This window comes from Varanus komodoensis, unplaced genomic scaffold (assembly GCF_004798865.1).
Source record: "Varanus komodoensis strain SLA01 unplaced genomic scaffold, ASM479886v1 scaffold4, whole genome shotgun sequence".
Taxonomy (NCBI): domain Eukaryota; kingdom Metazoa; phylum Chordata; class Lepidosauria; order Squamata; family Varanidae; genus Varanus; species Varanus komodoensis.
Genome location: NW_025335941.1, coordinates 12,595,619 through 12,619,449, shown reverse-complemented (window position 1 = coordinate 12,619,449; position 23,831 = coordinate 12,595,619). Strand labels below are relative to the sequence as shown.

The window sequence follows — 23,831 nt, the reverse complement described above, 5'->3', positions numbered from 1 at the left end:
GTAACTGTGCAGCCTTAATCAATATGTCCAATAACTCAAATGGCTCTGAAGCCGGATAAGCAGTGCTGCCAAACCTAGATTCCAACAAATATTTCAGCTGCATATATTGCCAATCAGTCATAGCTGGCAATTTATAATTAGTGTGCAAAGCAGAGAACAGTCAGTCAGGGCCTACCAGCTGATCCAAAGTAAAAATCAGCTTGTTTGTTTAAGTCCACCAAGCACACTTTTTCTGGCCAATCTTTAAGCCTGGATTTCCCCATGGAGTTATTTTTTCATCTGATGATCAAACTGTACTTGACATGAATTTATGCACCACACCACTCTGCCTTCTGTAACTATAGAAGGTACCCTGTTTTGGTATGTTGAGAGCCCGATGTAATACATTACAGTGAGAATCCAAACATTAAAATTCCAGAACAGACAAGGGTTAGGGTTAGGGAAAAACCCTAGAGAAAAAATTAATCTGAGTGGAAAAGACCAAAATCTAGTACAAGTCAACTGGTAGATCTGATGATATAAAGAAAGAAGCCAAATATATTCATCTTCTTTCACTGAAAGTTGCCTCCCTTCCAAAGATATTTGTGGCAGCATACAACCATGTAAAACATAAACACTTTGAGATAGTACATTCGTTTTATGTATGTTTACCTTGAACCATAGATTTAGCTTTAAGAATGACTATGAAAGTTCCATGAGATCTTGGTAATCAACATTCTCAGCTTTAATTTAACCTAATCTTTAGCTTTAACTTAATCTTTTGATCTAGGAACTTGTATTCCTAAGCAAGTAATACATTCTGGACAGAATATAAATTGCTAATTAGTTAATACTCTATAAGGTATATGAACTCTACCTTACATAAGTTCTGACTTTGACCAGTTAATAGACTAGCCAGATAAATATACAAAATCAGTAATCATCTCTATCAAAGCTGGACTGGATGATTGGAGTTCCAAATAAACTGTAGAAGATTATTAGAAAGAGTTAACTCTGTTATCATGAAGACTACTTTAAAAACATTTTGTGTACTTCCATGAATATCAGGATTTTGTCAAATAGCATACACCAGGGGTCCCAAACATAGGTGAAATAGTAATAGTGAGAGTCTATACATCTCTCAAGAAATCAGATCCCTGCACCGCCCCCCCCCCCAAAAAAGGAGGATTTATGGAGGAAGACAAAATTTGTTAATGCTGCGAAATAAATTACATTTCTTTTTATCAAAGGTCAACTTTATATCCAAATGATAATAATAATAATAATAATGGCAACCATTTCTGTTCTTTCATTTGATACAATCAAATTTAAAACTTTTCTGAGATTATCACCCACCTGCATATTTTTAATAATTCCCACCTGATCCAATTGGACTAAAATTGTGATAGCTTGTTCTGCTCTGTCAGCCAAATTGAAATTTGATCAATTATACAGGTTGTAGATAGCACAGTAAGTACAATCCCTGTTAGGTTTAGAAATTACAATTATATAAGCATCATTATGAACAGAAGAACCTGATTCAAAGTTAAAGTTATACAGACAGTGAGGCTTGAGAACTAAAAGCTGGAAATATATTTTATACTACTTAATTGCAAATCCATTCAGACCAGGTGCTTTCCCTGTTTTCATGTTGGTTATTACTTTCTTAATTTCTTCCATATGCAGAGGTACCATCAAAGGCTGCCTTTACAAAGCATCTAGGCAGGGAAAACTAACATGGGGAGGGAAAAAAAGCATCTATATCATGCACTGATATGTCTGAGTAACATTTTAAAAAGTGAAAAATTATGTCTGCTGGGTATGTATCTTGCCACCATCATCTTTAATAGCTGGAAAAGTAGTTCAATAGTTTTATTGTCAAGGGTAATGAGACAACATTTTACTGGGAGATTCACCATTCTCCCAGTATGTCTTTCATAAACAAGCTAATACAAATTTGGCCTGCTGTGAAAGAATATTATTCAATCCTTATTGAATAATAAAGTGGTGCAGCTGATGAGTTATGTGATTTTTCAACCTTTTAACTCAAAGCTGTTTCTTGCTTCTTTTAAAATTCATTTTTAAGGCATAGGAGATAATCCAGCCCCAGATAAAAGCTTTACTGCAATGGATCATGAATTGGTTGTACCCTCACTGATTTGAAAATATGCCTGTAGCTCAGTGAAAGACTCTGAATTTAACCCCCACCCCCAAAAAAGTCAAAGATCAGCAGGGCTGGGACTATTTGTAATGTGCAGATCCAGGCAGACTGGAGTATGATCTGTTATGACCAGTTTTCAATCTTACAGTCTCTGATTTGACATAGCAAAGACGTGTAAACAAAAAGTAACCCAACCAAAAATATCTATGATGAACAAAAGATATAAACATATACTCTCTCTCATCTGGATGCATTATTCTTCACAGGTCAGTTGGGCCACATTCAGTCACATAAGCCTGAGCTGCAAGCCTTATGATTGCTGCCCTCCTAGGGGCTGGTATGTTCCTATCTAGGAGGGTCATTATAACTATTCTGAGGAACCCCACTCATTATAAAAACAATTGAGAAACCTCACTGTTTATTTCCTTCCATTGTGCAAAATGGTCAGAGCTAAAAGACTGCTGTATATGTAACAGGCTTGATATCAGTGGGTCAAGTGTAGGTATGATTAAACTTGGATTCAAGCCAAAATACCCCAACTCGTTATGTGGTGCTGGAAGAAATAAAGGGTACATCAAAAGTAAGGGGGGAAAACCAATTATGTTTTTAGGATTGGCTTCATTTGGAGTAGAGTGTAATATGGGTGTGGCTGCATGAATATGGGCATGCTTTAACCTGCCCCATCCATGCCTCTTCTGCTGCACCTCCCCACCTTCCCCCAGTGGGAATTGGGATAGCCATGTGTACAGAACACTGCCTGAAGGTCTGTCCTATATTTGAAGGACTGTCCAATCCAAGTGTGGTTTAAGAGAAAGAAATATAACAAAAGGAAGCAGAGGGCTTGATGTTGCTTGCCACCTTTGGTATCACCCGATGGGGGCCTTCCCATCCACCACACTCATGGGAGAGCCCTGTGTGCAATGAGTTTTCGTCCTTTTAAAAATGCTCTTTTTCATATGGGTACTGGACAGAGGAACCCACCAAGGAGGTCCACTGATTTGCTCCATCTGGTAATGAGCATTTTTGCTTATGTCTGGGGTTAATTTTTAAAGCACAAAATCCATTGAGAAAGGAGTCAATCCTGCAACCACACAGGCACAACAGACCATTGGCCAGTCTTCCTCACTACAGTTAGGTATATTATACTTCAGTTAAAATTTTAATAATTGTTTCAAAATTTGCATCTCTATACCTAAACTAGCATATTGGATGTTATGGAAACCTGTAATCATCTCTGTCTTCTTTTTTGACAATCCATTTTCCAGTTTTTTGATGGTGTATAACTGTCTATCCTAACAGGAATGCCAACTGTTCATGCATATACTCTCACAAGCACTCATCAGGGACCCTGCCAGAGGAAAGGGAAAACCAGACTGGGAAGGGAAGGCTGAAGCAGAAAAATGCTATGCAGAGAACAAGTTGAACATTTCCCTTTCCTACGGTGTAACCCTCCCCTCCCCAGTGGCTCTTCACTAACAAAACCATCCATTCAAGGTTTGTTATATACACACATACATTCTTGTGTTTTGCCCATAGTCCCTCCACAGGCTATATACCTCACTGGCAGCCTTCTTACAGGTCTGACATCTGCATTTTGCTCTGTTTGCGCTGACTTCTTACTTACGTCACCTTTATGTTGTTGGATTAGACTAAGCCATGTTTATCTAGCACAATATTTTGTTTCAAATAGCGGCCAGCTCATGAAAAGGTGCAATAATTAAAATGGAGAAGTAAATGAAGTTGGAAGAACCTGGATTTGAGGAAAACTAGTCAAAAGTCAGAGCATTAAGATAAAAACAAAATCAAATCTCTATATTAAATAAATTATGGATCAGAGTTTGGGCTTTTAAATAGCTTCAGTCAGAGGTATTACACACAATAAACAAATTAATTACTCTTTAAAACAGTAAGTAGTTGCAATAAAGACTTTCAAACTAATTTTTTAACTTGATGTGTTTGAAAATATGGCTACAACTATCTCTAAAATAGGAATGAACTTTATGCATCTCCTTTGTGTATATTTTCCTCTGATGACTGAATTCTGACTCTGAGAACATAATGAATACTTCCAAATTAGGTAATCTTCTTGAAATGCCAGGTGAGCCATAACTCAGCTAAACTGAAGGATTTAGATTTCAGCTGATTTACCACTTCAAATGCGAATGTTGTGTGGAAGAGTGTTAAAATTGAAAGCAAAAACAGTTTATACAAATGTGTGTAGTTAAGTTGTATAGGCCAACTTTGGTTGGTGAAAGCTCTTTCCGTGCAAGGCAACTATTCCAAACATTAAAATTAAATGATATTCTAATAGTAATGATTTTAAAAATTTAAAATTGCTGCACTTTCTTTTTCTGGTTCCTTTTCCCCTAGCAAAAGCACCTGAGAGTGTTATGTCTCATCTTTCAATGTATTCCTTCACAATTAAAACTTCTACCGTATAATGTTTACAACATGAATGTTATGTCCTACCCATTCCACCTTCAAAATGCAACTTCAAATGGTCTTGACCAAATCTTAAGATATATTTTTAGGCAGAGCTGTGTAGAAATCTGATAAACATATCTATGTAAGGTATTCCAGAGCACACAAATGAATGAGTCACTTAATATACAATTTGGGTACCATGTCCATGGATACATGAGCAGTGACCTGGCACTGATTCCATAAGTTTGGCAAATAGTTTGGCAAACTATCGGTGAATATGACTTTCACACAGTCATGACCAGAATGCAAGAGATAAAAGGGAATTTAATTTAGTCTCCATTTTTAAGCGAGCTGATCTAATTTCCACCTCCTGGGTTACTGCATGGGTCAGAACAGAGTTATCCTGCAGACTGTGCAGTCCTCCAAATTTTGCATTGAAATTCTTAGGTTGAAAATTTGTGTACTGGCAAAATTTCCAAGCAAAAATGCACATTTAAAACCCTCTTCCGCACAAAAATGTATATACTAGAGAAAGCTGCACACACATTGTATACATAACAGAAAACTGCACAAAAATTCAAATCCCCTTTTTTCCCTTTAGCTAATTGAAGGCAGATTTGGAAATTGGATCTGAATAAATGTGAAACTTACATTCACCCCAACACATCCAAATAAGACTGCAACAGTCCATACCATGCTGGAGGCAATTATGAACACATGAACTCTTTTCAAGATTTACTACCATCCAGAAAAAAATAGACATAAATCATCTATAGATGTTATTTCCTAAATATTTCCTATATTTAAAACCCTGGCAAAAGCCAGCTCCACTCCTATAATGTCCAACATGTGGGTGTCCAATCTTTACTTGAAGACCCTCACCTATGGGGTCCCCATCACCTCCTGTGGAAGCCCATTCCATATCCTAGGGGTTCTAATCATTAGGAAGTAGTTCCTAACATCCAACTTAAAGTCCAGTTCTTTTAACTTTTCCTTTGACAAAGTTAAAGTCCATTTCCTTTGACAAAGTTAAAGTCCATTTCCTTTGACAAAGTTAAAGTCCATTTCCTTTAACTTTGCCCCACTGGGTAGTGTCCTTCCCTCCACCACAAGGGAGAACAGGTCATGACTCTATTCTTTGTGACACCGCTTCACATACCTGTAAGTCACAATAAGATCCCCTCTGAGTCTCCTCATCTCCAAGCTGAAAAGTCAGTTTCCTCAATCTTATCTCATATGGCAACCCCACTCCCCGCTTGTGATCCTGCACTGAACTGATTGTAACCTTGCTATGTCCCTCTTGTAATGTGGAGCCCAGAATTGGACACAGTATTCCAGTTCTGGGTGCACCGGAGTCTTATGGAGTGGCACCAGCACCTCTCTCTGTCTGAAAGTCACACCTCTGCTTATACACCCAAGGGTTGTGTTCACCTTCTTAAGGGCTGCACCACACTGCAGGCTCATGTTTAGCCTGCTGTTGACAAGTACCCTGAGATCCCTTTTACAAGTGCTGCTTTCCAGCCACTTGTGCCCAATCCTGTACCTATGGCACTTATTCATGATTCTCAAGTGCAAGTAGATTGCCGTGACCTGGTATCTTTGCTTTCCTTGCCTTCACAAGCATTTCTGAATGGCTGATCTGTCACAGATACAGCCTGAAATTCTCCTATAAAGGTTTCTGTATAGAAGCAAAGATAGACTAGACATGAGGGCAGGAAGCTCTGGGGAAACATAATAGCTAGCCTGTTGATTAGTATTAATCATATTTTGTTTTCTGTTTTGGAATGTCCTGCCTGCATGGAAGGAACAGAGCAGTTAGCCAGGGACTCTTTCAAGACCCTGTGTTATTTTGGTTACAGCAGAACTCCCAAAATGAGCCTACTTTAGAGAAGATCTTATTTGCTGTAGTAGACTAGTCTTGCCTAACCCTTCCTCTGCTGTTACTCAAATGGGCAGGTGATCCACTGACCATTTTCATATATCATAATTTGGAATCATTTTGTTCAATGACATTACAGGGCCATCTTTCCCTATTGTGTTGCTCCCATAGGATTATGAAACTGGTATGTTTAGTAGGAATCTTTTGACTTCTCTAGGACTGCATAGCTAAATGTTTTGTAGTTATTGCCACAAAACACTCTGATATCTGTGAATAATACTGAGATAGGCAACAGAATCCTAAGTACTACATCATTAAAATCAGGAGAAATTAAAATGCTGTAATTCTAAGAAAAACTTCTAGTATTAGGATGTAAGACACTAGGGTACAACCTATTAGAATTTTTAAAATCTGGACAATTTCTCTTACCCTTACTGCCACCTCTTATTTAATACCTCTAAGTGGCTCATGGCAAAGACGAGATTCAAGTCAAGCTCAGTCTCTTAGCCTGATGCTAAACCAGGTTTTTAGCATAGTACTCACTCATCTGAGAAAAAGAGCAACACATGTATCCTGTCCTGAGTGCATGTGACTTCAGTGATACCTGTTCTGGGCACATACACCTTTATATACTTTGTTTATATCATATTTACTTGTTTTCTTTTATGGTCATGATTGCTTCTGACCTGCACATTTCATTTGTAGAGAAAACAAAAGCCTGCCCAAATGGGAAACTGAGCTCTAGAAACAGATATGCAAAATTTTGCAGAAGCCCCTTTAGTTCCTTACTTGGCATGTGATTCACCCAAGCACTGCTCCTGCACCAGGCATGTCCTTTTTAATTATGCTTGTAAAGGAATAGAACTTGAACATCCTCTAATCTCCATACCTTATACAACTTCTGATTGAAAGGTTTTGTTTTTAAGCAGGATCAGTCATGCATTCAATTTGAAAAAGTGGTATTATTCAATGACTTAAGTGTTCATTGTAAGGAATTTGTGGAAGTTTCATAAATAGTCTTGTTAACATGTCAACAAAATGTAGCCTTGAAATGAATCTGTAATCTGCTTCCAACAGCATTGATATCTCAAAAAAGGTTTCAAGATGAATCTGCTTCAGTCTGTGTTCATTAAGAGGGCCAATTCAAAGCCTTGCAATTGTTCCAGTTGTTTATGAATCTTGGCCTTCATAATACTATGAAAATGTGCTGTCTCCTAAAGATGTTCTTGGCCGATATGACACACATTTTGTATTGTTTCATGGCACACAAGCATTAAATCTCCCAGAGGTAATCCACCCTTCTTTTAACGGCTGATGACAGGTCCAATGCCTGAGCAAAATCAGTTGAAGGAAAAGGAAGTCTTGTCGGAAACGAGATTAATCTTGTAATGAATGTTCAGCCCTGATAACCCATCTGTGCAGAGAACTGCTTTAACTGGAGTGCAATTAACCTTCACCTGACAAGTTCTGTCCAACTGTTATAAACAACATTAAAGGCAGCCCTGGCTTCTGTGCAGACTACACAATCACATTTGAATATTGTGGTTGCTATCATGTACAACTGGTTACTAATGGTAAGTCCCAGGGAAAATATTGAATGATATTAAGCATGCTCTCTACATTATAATTCCAAGTTGTTTTAATTGGTGGATGATAAAATTTGACTTTTTTAATGGAAATGTCTACCATCATAGTACAGAGAGTAGAGTTTAATGGACTTCTTCAGAATATAGCAAAGTCCCCAACATGGTCTATTCTAAGCCCTGTAAATATTATACTGCTTCCATGTATGGACAGTTATGCATTTTTGTCATCATCTTGATGTCTATTTGTTGTTTAAATATATCTTCATCCTTTGACTGCAGACCTGGATAGTTGTAAGCAGGGGATTTTTTTCATAAGTTTTCTTACGTTATTCTTACTTGAAAAAATAATATTAAAGATTCAACTTCAAATATGACAGAATGACAGTACTTTGCCATCTTCAAGACAAATTTAAACACAATCTAGATTAATTCCTTCTTCTGCGGTATGCAGTGGACATGTAATCAATACAAGAAGATTTACATAATAGCAATGATTCTACTCAGTTTACAAAATAAAGAATTCATACTTTCTTTTTTAAAAAAAATCACATTCCTAACTTCTGAGGCAATAATATAAAATTGAATTTCTTCAAGTATACAAATACTGGACTATAGAATCCGAACGTATTTTATAAACTTAGCACACTGTATACACAAGTAGAATAGATCAGTAGAAAAAGACAGTTGTTGTGCATTATTGTGGGAAATAATTTCAATAAATCAACCACATTATTGTATACCAAATCTAAAAAAGTGGTGAGGCTTTACTGAATCTTTCTATTGAACAGAAATAGATTCTTTTTTTCATGAATCAGATATTAGTGGACAGGAAGTTCCAATTGAAAGAACTTCCTGTATTGGTAGTTCCAGATTTGGTGAGCTATCAGAATAGGAAATGGAGGCAGGAAATATCTGTCTACAGGCTCATTACCATTACCAATGTATTTGCTGTTTATCAAAGTAATAAACTTATTTGTTTTTTAAAATTCTGCTTCAAGAATTGAAAATTTCTATGAAAAAACCCTTTTTTATTTTCTAATAACCTTTATAGCATTGCTCAAATACCATGGCATTGTTTGCTTTCAGTTCTGTCATAAAAAGGAAGAGATGTTTCCACTCTGCCAGTAACTACATTGTTTAGAAGCAGGAGTAAACATAGCTGTCATTTATGTCTCCTCTTTCATCCTTCTTCCTTCCCTGTTTCAACATAAGCACTGTCCTGAGGTCCTGGATGTTCATGTTCTGAGCACAGTTGTTGTATCCTTGTGCAAGAGATAGGCTGACTACTGCATGTTGTGTTCACCACACGTAAAGAAGCTAGTTGGAACAATCAAACTCTTTGCAGAGACAAGTAGAGAAACAGGAGTGGAGCACAAGAAAACACACAGGGAAACAGTATCTGTTTGATGTTTTTCTTTCTGTAACCCTCTTCACACATTCATCCATGTATTTGTAGTCTGAGGGGGCAGAACCGAGCCCCTGGGACTGAACCCCAAGCTCCATATATTCATCCGAACTTGTTAACAGAACCTATATGCATACAATCTGTGAGCAGAGCCTCTGCATGAGTGCTGGGGGATTGTGTAAAACGTGGGCTCCCCAGTCACAATGAGAGAAATCATGATCATGCCATTTATAGAAGGGATAGCCCACTGCATTAGCCTGTACTGCAACGAAAAGCAACACACTGCATCTGATGACGTGCAGCAGAGGCTTCCTGAAACCTGATGCTCTTCAGATGTGCTGGGCTTCAACTCCCATAATCCCCCAACCTCCTGGAAGGCTCCAGTTGGGAAAGCCTGCTCTAGTCCATGCAAACTTGACAGTGTTGTTTATGCTAATGCCAGTCCTAGCCCAATTCTTAAAAATAACTGATTGCGAGTTCCGATGTTTAAAATCCAAATCAGATCTGAAGCATTTAATGCTTCAATTTGCACACATACAGACACACTGCTTTCAAATCCTTGGTGTAGATGGAACCCACTTTCTCTTTTCTTTTTCTTTTCAGCTTAGCAGAAAGCTTCAGGTGGGCAAATTGAGAGTGTTGTGGAATTATCTGATCCTAAGCAAAACGCCTAAAGTAATAATTTATTCTAGTGTATCCGCTCACAATGTTGCAGAGCTATTTCTATAATGTTACCTTGTGCCAGTACACTGAACAAAACTATACTTAAATACCACCCTGAGCATTTTTGCCACTATCATACAGCCTTGCTTAATTATCTCCTTCTACTAGTTTTTTTTCCTATCCCAAGTATGTTAAACTTACATATGTTATGTTTTCATTCCCTCATTCAACAATATAACTGTAGCACTTCTTTAACTAGACCCAGATTCACAGCTGGTATACATTACAAGAGTAGGAAGTTTTGGCCTTTTTATCCTTCCCTATCTATGCAATTTTTCAGAAACAAATTTGCCCCTTTAGAACTATTACTTTCCCCTCAGGGGTATAATTTTCAAGTTCCATTTTTTTATGTGCGTTTACATTTCAAAACGCAGTCAAGATGCACTTTTCATAAAATTAGGCTCACTGGTCATGTTTCTTTTACTGCTGTTTCCCCAGGTGAATGGAGGTTTATTTAAGCACCATCCATAGATATTGGAGAAGGCTTGTCAGCAGAAAGACTTAGAAACACAACTTGCAGCACCCTGCACTTCAGTGACGGTTTTGAAAATATCCAGTTTTGAAAATGTCCCGTGATGTGGCTGGGTGATGGGCAATGGATATGCTGGATGATTGGTTCACAGTACCTAATGTGTTGTTAACCAATGGCCTTGGATTTTTGACATAGCACAGCACAATAGCTTGGAGAAAACAAACAGCTACAGCTTTGTTGCTTGCAAACTGGGGAAATAATCTGGCCAAAGATAAGCACTTGAATGTCCTGGTGAAATAAATCAAGTACTATACATTTCTATTCTTTACTTGAAGAATCTCATTCATCTGGTAAGAGCATGATCTGAAACAACCTCATATGGCGTTTTCAGGAATAAGCAAGGACCAGATTTAGGGTACTTCCACGTGGAGGACTCTAGTCAAGTTCCTTTGTGCAGCTATCTCATCTTTTCCATCTTAAGGTTCTGTTCTGTTCTCTCTTTCTCTTTGTGGAAAGAGAAAGGGAGGAAGGAGAAAAATGTAGGAACACATAGGAGGATTACAGATGGAAAACATTGATATCTGGACCCCCTCTCACCATAAAATTCAATGGATAAGGGACCATGACCGCATGATGAAAGCCTAATCTAGAATAGTATCTACATTATAAAAAGAATTTGTTTAGGCTACGTATGTCAAGTACACTATTGAATAGCTCTGAATGTTCCTTAAAAACAACCACCTAAACTGCATGTATTTACATAAAACCAAAGCAAATTCATTGTCTAAATGAAGCAAAATAATTATATCTGCTTGCATAGTAAAGGCTCATTGATTCTATGGTGGTCAAGGTTTTAACAAGGGACGCAATCTGCAGAAAGTTAGGAAGTGCATAAGGGTGCATTACTGAGAGACTCCATTCCATACATTTCGATGGCACTTAAGCACATATAGCTTTTTCTTAGTTGTGTCCATGCATTTTATTAGTGCTATCATTTACCAGATAAAAGCTAAATGTGTAAATGACTAAAGTGGTAGTCTTGATGTGAGCAAGAAATAATGGTAGACCAAAGAAAAAAGAAAAAGAAAAAAAGCCACTTAATTACACTTTATTTTAAGTATACTTGATTCTATATAGAATAATTTTCAAAATTCTGATTTTTATTGAATTTGATATAGTCAGATAAATATAGAACAAGTTATTTTCTTATGCTAACAATAAAAATATATTTTGATAAAAGAATATGGTAAATGCGAGTGCCTATTCTAATTGATGCTACATCATATAAACTGATTTTATCAGCACAGAAATTCTGCTGAAACCAATTTCATGGCTCCAGATACCACTGAAACCTCAAATATTCCCATTTTAAATACACAACCATTTAATCACACAGATAACAAAGCATCCCAACCAACAAGAAAGGAAACTAGCAATTAAATGCTGACTGTGTATATGTTCTGAATTAGATTAGAAGTTTTAGATTGAACCAGCTATCCACAAGTGTTAATCACTCCACCATTTCACCATTTCAGGACTAGCTAATATAGCCCTTTATCACAAAATTGCCGTTGCACCAACAGCCAAGGAAGCAAGTGCCTGCTGCTGAACTAAACTTGCCATTGAAGGCAAACATGTTTTCCCTCATTTCTGGATGATAAGATAAAATGAGCTTTGTGGTAATTATTTTTATCCTAAACAGGTAGCAAGATTGAATGTTATGCCTACTGGCTATTGCTTTCGGTTCATTTAACATAGATTACAAAGAGTCTGAAGCTTTTTCATTGCATCGATTATCATCGGTACGCTGTACTTATCCCCAGCTTGCAGTTAATGTTAGAGCAGCAAAAGGACCATTGACTTCCAAAAAGAAAAAAAAATCCCTGCCTCTCCAACCATATTAAATTGACTGTAGTATATATTTAAGAATGTGAGTATCCAATAGATTTCTAATAGATCTAAGTTAGTTAATACTGTAAGTATATCAAGGATGCAATCCATACATCCCACTGAAGTTACAGCAAAACTTGATTTCTTCTCATGAAACCAACCCTACTTTATCAACTTATGCTATGATAGTTTGACTTTATATTCAAGCAGTTGCTGCTAAATACTTTTTAAAGATATGTAACAGATATGATCCTCTTCCCTCCATCCTAATCTATTTGGCTATTATTTTCCTAAGGCTGCATTTGCAACTACATATTTTTGAATACTCCCCCCCCAAAAAAATCCTATAGAAATTGATGACACTACACCAGAATTAATTATTTAACTATTTTTAAAAGATAAATGCAGCAAAATCTGGCCTTGCATAGTCAAAGCATTGTGCTTGTATTTAAGATGTTTTAAGCATTTAAACACTTTTTAAATAAACTATCTTCTGATGACAATGTGCTCTGAAAGGTAAGAAATCCATTTAATGAAATATAAATAAAACAATACTGTATGTGTTGGCATGTGTGCATAAATCAATGTCAATATTAGCTAATATATGCATGCTTTACTCTTTCCATCTCACATTGATTTAATAGTAAAGAGGACTTCTGAGTGTTAGATCTCTGATTTATGTTAAACTGAAAAGTCAGCATTAGCACGAGTAGATTACTGCATGCCAGTATAACCAACCCTACTATAGTTTCTGGGACACCAATTAAATTGTAATGCCAACTGGCTAAATTTTTAGTCTTGGAGGTAACAATGAAAGTACTACTACCTTGTTAAAAAAAAGTTCAATGATTATAAACTAGTTTTCCTTACTCCAGTGCCTTCCATCTGTTCCAAACTACAGTTCTAGCATGCCTAATAATCAGGGATGATGGGAGTTACAATTCCAACCATTTGGTGGGTGCCAGGTCGCAGATTCATTTTAAACCAACAGTAATGTAGCTAGTGCCCCTGTTCCACAGTCTAATCACAATAAAACAGAAGCACTTTGAATTAAACTCATTTAGACCTCTTCTGATATAACTAAATAAAATAAACACACATTTTAAAAGAATGTGGATCAAGGAATTGGTTAAGCAATTTATCCTTTTATCATGCTAAGTCAAATAAGAAAGAAATTATTTGGATAAAAACATTACTGGAAAATGTGAAAAGGTCTACATTTTCACAACGATATAGATATAGGGATGGATTCAGACTTAGTCAGACTTACAACCCCATCTTACTAAGTTAATTTAATTTATATGCAGTTTCCTCCATAAACTGTAATTAAAACATTGATAAGAAGAAATGACAACTTTCCTGCTAGCAGGTACCAAACTCCTGCTATTTGCTGTGGGATGGGAGAAATAATTGTACAAGACCAATGCATCATAGCAGTCTATTAACTGATATATATTGGTATATTGCTAGCATTTTCCAATAAATTAACATGTGCATGGAAGAGAAAACAGAAGTCCAAAACCTAACTTGCATGTAGGTTTGTTATCTACTTCAAGTGCAGCCTTCAGCCCATATTACTATCTTTTAAAGGTAGATAGATAGGAGTTTTGACAGGTTTTTTATGTGAAATACTATGTATGTCTACTCAAAATGCAAGTGCATGGATTACTACCAGAAATTAATATTCAAATAAGTCAATCAGAAGAGCTCAACTATTCCTAGTTTTTAATCTTCCGTTCTGCAGAAGACATGATCAAACTCTACATCTGCAAGTCTGAAAGTTCTTACAAGTTTTAATTTTGAGCCTAATTTGCACAATTCAAAACAGCTTTACATCAGTAGCAGAGTAAATAGATTTGAAATTATTTTGCTTTCAGATGAGTTTCACACACTTAATGTTCAGTCATCAATGCAAAGCGCATTTAAACTTTAGTAACTTTAGACAGAATCATGAAAACATCTATGACTAAAAAACAAAGGAGAAATCTTTCTAACCAGAAAATTCACATGATTTCTAGGCAATAATACTTAGTATCTGGAAATGCAAATACATAAATGAAAAATATCAAGTGAATCAGAAAATTACAAAATGAGATAAGGCATAAACTTCTATAGGTAAGCTTTGATTGAGAATTCTTAATGCAGATGTAAATTCTTCATAATCTTATTTAATTTCATAAGGTTTTAAATTGTACAGGGCTATTTACTGCCATATCTGTAATTATGAACTACTAAAATACATATTACACAGGTGCAAGTCATTTATTATTTATCTGAACAACAAAATAACCTGAGCCTCAGTAGAACTGTTACTTTGTACAGTTGTTTTAAAAAGTAGCTAAGAATAAGGCTCAGAAACTGGAGTCACAAACTCATGACAATTTTTTATTACCCTCAGATTAAACAAAAAAACAAAACCAAAGCACACTCCAAAATATCTATTGAATTACCTCCACATTTAAGTAACATTTTAAAAGGTCTTCAGTATCTAATCTTCAGTATTAGATTAAATATCTATAAAATAAATGAACAATATTCAACTGACAGTAACACTTGAATTTCTATTTAAATTTGTTTTAATCCTATAAATAAAGGAAATATTCAAAAACATCCCAAAATGGAATAATTAAATTATCAATAATTAATCTTTCCCCCTGACGGCAGTCCAGAGTCTAAATCAGATACTTATCCAAATTTGTTTTAAAAATGATAGCAACAAGAACATTCAGGTCTTCCCTCAAAAGGGCTTTGCAAGTATAATCCACAGCACTGAACAGTGAATTTTAAAAAAACACCCAGTTTTTTCTGAGTTTCAAGTTTTTAAGCCTTGTGGACAGGGAGTAGGAAAAAGGAAATTTACTAGGCAGTACAAAGGAAATCTTCTTGTCCTCTATTGTGGCTGTGGGGGTGTTGCCCAATTCTAACTTACTGCTGTTAGAAAGGAAATAAAAAATAATAATAATTCCAAAAAAAGTCTACTAAAAAGCATTCCCTTTCTTACCTTGATCGTGCTCGCCATAATGCGATCTAGCTTATTGATCGCTAATAATTGTCAATAATAATAATTGCTTCACTCTGACCAGAAAGAAGTTTTGATGAAGTTATTTAGAGCGGATGAGATTGTGCTAACTCTGGGAAATGAAGTCAGCCAGTGGCAGGAAGAGGTTTCTATTGGTCCTGGCTACTGCAGTTTGAAGAAACAGGATATTTGGGAGCTAAGAGATAAGAGGTCCTAAAACAATGTTGTTTTTCTTGACGATATGCGGCTACAAGATTTTTTTTTTAATCTCAATTGGCTATGACAGTGTCGGCAGGTGTGATATGATGTGCAGTAAATATGACCTGCCACACTGAAGCAGGATGCAGATGTTGCATGAACTGGGCCAAATTTGATATAGGGCTCCAGGGAGAATGAAAGATTCAGGGCCAAATTTAGGTTTGAGGCAAATTGCTGTTACCTTACTGACCGCAATAGACAGCCACACACCTACAATTTCTATTTCGCATTGCCTATGGGCACAGGAAGCTTCCTGGTGCCAGGACAGATGGTTCATCCATCTAGCCCAGTGCCGTGCTCTCCAACCGGCTGCAGGGTCCTGAGCAGGAGGAGGACTGTCTCTGTTTGGTTCTTAATCCTTTTAGCTAGAGATGGCATGGATTGAATGTGAACCTTCTGAATGCAGTGCAGGTGCTCACCACTGAATCTCTCTCCAAAGGATGTGAGAAGACCTGCAGCTCTGCCACTTACTTCCATTTGTTCACCGCCCCTGCAAAGCCTCCGTTTAGTCACTGGGATGGTTAACTTAATGCCCAGCCTCTGTCTTCATCCTTCAAGGGCTACTTTAACTGCTTATTATCAATAAGGCTGGTCTGAAGTGTGTACATGATATGGAGGAAGGCAACGATGGGGGAGATTGTATTAGCCTTCAGAGGTTTGCATAGGGTGGCTTGGCAGGCTTATTTTGTCCTTTTGTAGTAAGAGATTAATAGAAGTATATTTTGGATCTTTGTTTTCTGAAGCAGCCCTGGATCCCTCTATACAATGTCCATAATTCCCAACAATTGGTAATGCTTGGAGGAAGCAGAGAGGAATTATAATCAATAACATCTGGAGGGACCTAGGTGTGGGAAGTAGTTATAAAGTGTCTTCATGCTGACCTTCTCCTCTCTCACTGCTCCACAATTATTTGTACTAGCCTGATTCAGTGGCCCTATGAGCCTAAATGAAGCTCTTAGTCTGTTTTATTGAATTCAGTTTCTTTACAGAACTGAGATTCAAGCTCCACACAAAGAGCTTTTGCTTTCCTACTATTCCTCTGTACCACTTGTAGTGCTGTGCTATTGTTCAATAAAACAATTACATAAGTAAGAAAATACATATCTTTAGCTCTTCAACCCCCACAACCCTCCCCAGAAAAACTGCTCTTTTTTAAAAAAGCAAAACGGGTCACAACATCAATTAAAGAATGCTTTAAATAATCCTGAGTAAGGCATTCTGAGCACACAATAAATATTTCATGGAGAAATGTTATTCTACATCTTTAAATGGCAAAGCATTGTGGGATAGCCTGTGTTAAGTCTGCTATCACACTGGAAGCTGTTCTCATAATGAAATACAGCAATGATAAAATTCTGTCCTTATGAGAATTACACACACACGCACACACATGCATTGATGCAAACACTATGCTTTCTGGATGGGAGAAGATCTTAATTTGGTCTGCCTTCCCCCTTACACCCCTATTCAGTTGATAATTTCCTTTGTAGTGGCTTCTATATTGTGCTGAAGATCTGATTTGTGATAGTCGGTTTCTCATGAAACTAAAATATTCAATTCTACCCGGTTTGTTGGATGAAATTCTGATGAAATAAAGACAAAGGGCTTATTTTAAGACACAATTCCAAGGGAAAAAAACATTGCATACAGTTTTTTGCCTGACCCCTCAAGTTATTTGGAACCACTCACGCTCACAGATAAAATACTTAAAATGTGCCAAACCTCAACATTTCTACTTTAGCTATATATGCAGTAAGTTTGAAACATTCCACTTCTTTTCATATGATGTGAGCTTCACCAATTAGGCAAGTCTGGGAAGCTGTGACCTATGGAAACTAGAAATATCACAGATTTGTCATAAAAAGTGAGAAAATGGTTAGCAATGGAAGTGCTATACAAAATATTTTCTCTATAAAGAGTAAGAAAATCAAAGCATCAGAAACAATGGTGATTGTTGATTTTCTAGTCTTTTCATCTCTAAGCAATGAAGATGACCAATTGTTAAACCAACCCAAACAGAGATCAAAATATTGAGGCTAAGGTACTTCTGGCAAAAGCAACAGAATTTTTTGTACTCTGGAGATAAAACTTGAAATGCCCATACTACTTTTGTAGTTGGTAATTTTATGATATATCCTCACAGTAAATTAAAAAATGAGTAAATAAATTTTCCTTCTGCACTAATCTCTCCATGTTTTAGATACAAAGAATTATGATCAAACCCTTCAAAGTGTTATTTTATATTTATAAATTATCTTGTACGTTATTATGTCAGCACTTATATTTTGCTCCTCCACTTCAAAATGTAGCATTTAACAGTGGCTAACAAAAACAAATAACATTTAAAGCACAAAACAAAAAAGACAGCATCATTTTTTAAAAAGCTACAAAAAGAAAGAATTTCCTAAGGAGGACAAAGGAAAAAACCCACAGCTGGGATGAACAAGTCAAAGCAAAGAACAAAAAATGAAAAAACAAAAAAAGCCCTTTGTCCTACAGGTATTTCTACATTCATACACTTAGAGCAAACAGCAAACAGTTTCTGTTCATAACTCTTCACATCAGGTGTATGCATTTTTGAAACTTAGTATTTTCTCAGATAGGTTAATGCATGTTTGTGCACACATTTTATAGGTATAAATTTCTCCATGCATATTTTTCAAATGTACCTGGTCTGCAAAAACTTTTTTCTCCTCTCAATTGCACCACAAGTTTGGAAATGTACACTCTGACTAAAGATTGCATTTGGATCCATTTTACAAGCTGGCTAAATTTCTTTTATCCCGATTTATAATCTGTTTGACCCACTTCCCTAGCCCTGTTCTGGCAGATCTAAGTAACTATAATGAAAGATTTCAGGCCAAGAGACTCATGTAAAAGGTAAAGGTAAAGGTTTCCCTTTGACATTACGTCCAGTCATGCCTGACTCTAGGGGGCGGTGCTCATCTCTGTTTCCTAGCCGAGGGAGCCAGCGTTTGTCCGCAGACAGTCTCCGTGGTCATGTGGCCGGCATGACTAAACACCAAAGGAACGCTGTTTACCTTCCCACCGAAGTGGTACCTTTTTATCTACTTGCATTTGCATGCTTTCAAACTGCAAGGTTTGCAGGAGCTGGGACGGAGCAATGGGAACTCACCCCGTTGTGCAGATTTGAACCAGTGACCTTTCAATCAACCAGCCCAGCAGCACAGCAGTTTAAACCACCGCACCATCTGCATCCCTTAAGAGATTCATGAGAGACATTTTAATCAATAATTAAGTTGATGTAGGAAAAGATAGTCCTTTAGATTTCCTGATTCTAGGCCTTTAAAGTCTTTAAAGGCCAAACATTTAGTTGAATTGAACCAGTTCAGAGTAAAAATGTTCAAAATGTTCAAATGATGGTTGGTCCCAATTAACAATCTGGTTTCCAGTTCTGAAACAGTTGTGTTTCTGGACCTTCTTCAAGGATGTGTTTATGTCCAAATTCAGTTCTACCTACCTTAGGACTGGATTACATAAGTACTTCATCCTTATCTCAGATCCAGCACAACTGTAATGTCATTATACCAATTATACCAGTCCATACCATCCTGAAACTTTTTGTAATAGGATGGGATAGAAAAGCTTTAAATAAATAAATAAATAAATATTAGGTGCATGCAAGCAATTGCATGGATCAATTTTAGTTGGTTTCTACCACTGATACTGACAGGCAGTTGTGTTTTGATCCTATCTCTAGAGATGATTATTTGGTGTCTTTCTATTCATAACTGATGATTTAGCTAGGGCCCAATCTATAGCAGTGAAGTGTCTCAAATCTGTTCTTCCATGAACTGAACCTTTTCTTTCCCTAATTACCTACTCTAGTTTCTGACCCAGTGACAGGAATGAAATGTCTTTGCCTTCAGTCTGCATGTGCTAAGAAATAGTGTAAAAGCTATGGATAAGGTTTAAAATAAAGTGTTAATTTTTAACATTAGAAATGACAAAGGTGATGATGCCTTCAAAGTTCCATGTATAACTGATGCTAAGCAATTAGGGCCAGATTGCTAAAGGCAAAAAGCATGTTTAGATCCAAGTGATTTCCAGGAATGTGGAGACACCTAGAGTCCATTTGGCTCCTAGGAACATTCTTAATTTTCTTTGGGTGGAAATGGAATTTGAGTGGTTTGGAAAAAATTATGAGGAGGCATTAATTATATGCCCATAGGATCACATATTTATAACACTTTGTCAGGTTGCTAACTCATTTATTTAGTTTTTCTCTTGCTTTAAAAGCGTCCCAAACTTAAAGCAGTGCATAGATTAGAACTTCAGGGGGCCCTTACCTACATTTGTCAAGCTAAGTTTATGTCTGGGCCTGCAGAATAATTATATCCTTATCAAGTTTTATCCAAACAGTTCTAACCAGACTTCCTCTTTTTGATTGACCCAGGAGCACAAAACACTTAATGCCCTCTTGGCATAAACAAATCTTTTCGAAATGAATTTCTGAAACCAAGAAGTGCTATCCTGTTCCAACCATGCTTTAAGCACACCAGTTTTCAACTGTTATCTTTGTGTCTGTGGAGCTCCATACTTGTTCACTGAGTACTACATTAGCCATGTAGAAGCCACTAAACAATATTTCCACAAATGTCACCACAGGAGCAGTGGCAATGTGTGACCTGGATCACCACACCTGCCAGCCCATTCCAAAGAAATACCTCTGTACCAGCACTAACCACTTCCAGGAATGAATGTTGCTCAAGTGCTAACTCTTATGGCACCAGGCCCAGTAAAAGCGAACAATTGCATACTTTATTGGACTCCTTGCTGCCACACTCAGCAGAGCACCTGGCTGCCAGGTGGGCCATCTGGCATGTGCTTTCTTGGAGGAGGTGGAGCCAACCTTCATGCACTACCATCCAGCTCTCTGCAGATTTTAAAGTTAGTGAGGATTTTTGCCTTCTGCTGCCTGAAATTCCAACATCCTTATGGCATTCTGAGACTGAACACTGATATTGGCTATTCTCTGAGCACTGATGCATAGCAATGCCAGACCAGCTTTAGAGACTTGGAGAAGAGAGGCTCAGAGGTTTGGGTTTTGGCACCAAGCAGAACTAAAGTCAAGCAAATGAAAAGTTCACACAGGTCAGGAAATGTACAAGTTTGGGAGTGTTTGGCCTGTCCCAGTTGAGTGCCTGATACAGGTTAGTATGACTGTTAACTGGGCTTGGGATGAATCCTTTTGAGAATCCATCCCTCTAATATTTGCTGGCTTCCTTTGGTGCTTGGTCCAGTCCTGCAAAGCAAGCTGAGGGAAGAGGAACGCTTACGGACCAGCACTGTGCAACCAGCAGCCTTCCCTATCAGGTGCAACTGCTCAAAGAGTGGCTGTAGAACGCAGAAGAGGGATGCTGCAAGCAGGTGCACTGGCTGCCATTCCCAGCAACGGAGCTTCCTCCCTGCCCAGTGCAGCTGGCAGCATCAGCACCAGGTATGGAAGAGGGTCACTGCTTGTGCAGCATGTGGGGCTTGATTCCTGTTGAACACCTCATGAACACTGGGAGAACTCACCGGCTCAGGGCCACTGCAAAACAGACCTGACTCTGGGGAGCTGAGCCAAGGGAATCTGATGGATTCCCACTGCCAAATGGATTCCTCACATATCTCTACTCTAAGCAGGTGATTTGTTGCTTCAAAATGCCCTTTGGGGCCTGGGAATGGGCAAGGGTGATAGATTTTGAGAACTGACCTACTCTCTGAGTCTTAGGGCTAATGCCCCTTCCTCATTAGATTGTGCCCATCTAGACTTAAGCCATTAAATATGGCTTGTGAGCAGTGCTGCAGAGATTCACCCATAAACTTCTTAAATATAAATTCTCATATGCATGCACACAGAGATGCACATAAACTGTGGTAACACTTCACTGTGGGAGGCTGGGTTAAATCTTTGGGGGCTGCAGACTGTAAACTGCTGATTTCAGCAAAGATCACATACACAGTATTTGTTGTTACACATTTTCTACCTTTCAGGATTGTTAAAGATCATTTTCTGATTCTGAACAAATACGTCTTTTCCTCAGAAAAGCAATACATTCTTCTTTGAAGACATTCAGCTTTATGATCAGCTGTGTTGCTAGAGAATGGTCCATTCTCCCTAGCTAATTACTTTCATAAATTGATTTTAATTATCAACATCTGAAAAATATTGTTGCAGTATTTAAATGTACCTGTTCAGAAGTAAACAATTTCATTTCTTAGTTATAAGAAACTTATAAGTGAGTATTATTTACATAATGGCTTCTATGAAATCTAACAAGTGAGTGACTGATTAGATGTAGTAGAAATTGTCCTAAGTCTGCAAATATGAATGTGAATATGTGTGTTAGACACTAGATGGTGCTCAGTGTTCTTGTAAAGTTAAGGTTTTTGTTGAAGTGATTAGGCAGAAGATATTCCTCTTATCTCACAGTAGTGGGACTGCATTGCTAGCCCTCAGCCTAATCTGCTAAAGTGATTATTGCCAGATATTCACACAGTTACGACCTTCACACACAGCTGGTCTGCATGGGCTGTTCTTCCATCTTAGCCTTAATCAATGGCAGCATTTCAAACATAGGAAACAGCTTTAGACTGACTTAATTCATGATTCTACCTAATATTCTTGCTCCAGCATTTCAGACTGGGCTTTTCCCTAGCTCTATCAGAAGATGGTGGAGAATAAATCTGGGACTTTCGGCATGTAATCATATCCTCTTCCATTAAGCTCTAGACCTTTCCCTGGTTCTCAAACATTCTGGAAAAGGATTCAGCAACTCTACTTTTAGCTCTCAGTCCAAGCACACTTACTGCTCCCTTCTGCATTCTTTCCTCTGCTCCATGTTTAAGCCACCCTCTATCACCTCTGGATGTTAGTGGCTTTACTGCTGTGGGTTAGCATGGGACACTGAACCAATTCCTTTACAAAGCATGGGGTAGGACATGCAGAATTACCTTCACATTTTATCATCCCAGCAGCCCTCTGCTGGAGTTAGGGATCTTTTCCAAGCATTTACCCTATGCACAGATGGTAGCAGGCTCTGTTCTCATGCACTGAGAGGCATATTTACAGTGTGCATGTATCTCCATGTGAACAAGCATCAATGAGGTGGCACATCTCCATGTGATCAGAAATCCTGAGTGTGTAAATATGGGCGCACTTTGCCCTTCAGCTTGGAGATGCTGGGGAAGGAGCCCACCACTGCCCATCCTCTGTGAACACATAGAGACTAGCTTAAATGTAGTGAGAGAGCACAAAATAAATCCCATACAATGAACATTAGAAAATATATCCCAAGAAGCAATGTGTAAAAGGAAAATCAACAGCAAAATTCTCCTTGATTTAAAGGGCAGTCAGGGGGTTGGCATATTCTAAGTTGCCTCACACACTATTCTGGCTTTCAGAACTATTCAATTTTACATGCACAAATTTTTACCTCATGTTTTACAGAATTCAAACCATTTAGTGGATTTTTTTCCAATTGTGTGTAGGACCTCGTCCTAAACCTGTAAATATGGGACGCAGGAATAACTATATTTATTGAGACCCAAGCTAAGTCCCTCATAGGAGCAGACAGATGGCTAATACTAGGACGGTATATGGTTGGTTCTTCTTAGTGACTGCAAACATGAAACAGATGTGAAATATCTGAATATAAATCCTGGTGATCCAGAAAGACTGGGACTAATACAGATCATGCTTAATCATTCAAAGCTGTCACCCTTTGGCCACCAAAACTTTCCTCCCTTGCACATACTATGAAACTCATACAATACACATGCAGATACACAGTTTTTCCTACAAATATGCCTAGCAATACTCTTTTGAAATCCAAACAGGAAGAAATATTTTCTTTCACAAGAACATGTTTAGATATTTAAAAACAAAACAAGAAACAACTTCACTGTTGGCTCATTTGCATATGGGATCCTAACTGGCCTTAAATTTCATAGTATCTGCACCTAGTAATCTTGATGGAAAATGAAGTCATAGCACAATCTGCTTAGTTGACTTCAGTTTTGGCCCAAG

General features: G+C 37.5%; 1 protein-coding gene across 3 annotated transcripts in view; it reads right to left on the bottom strand.

The window, feature by feature from the left end:
* ERG (ETS transcription factor ERG) overlaps positions 1-23,831 on the bottom strand; it is a 91,172-nt gene that overhangs the window by 40,718 nt on the left and 26,623 nt on the right. The window contains exon 1 of one of the 3 annotated variants that reach the window (XM_044442600.1): positions 15,521-15,631. The exons of the other annotated variants lie outside the window; for them this stretch is intronic. Within the exon in view, the coding sequence (XP_044298535.1) occupies positions 15,521-15,538 (18 nt within the window). The 5' untranslated portion in view covers positions 15,539-15,631. Of the gene's footprint in view, positions 1-15,520; positions 15,632-23,831 lie in introns of those variants that run through there. 3 annotated transcript variants of the gene reach the window in all.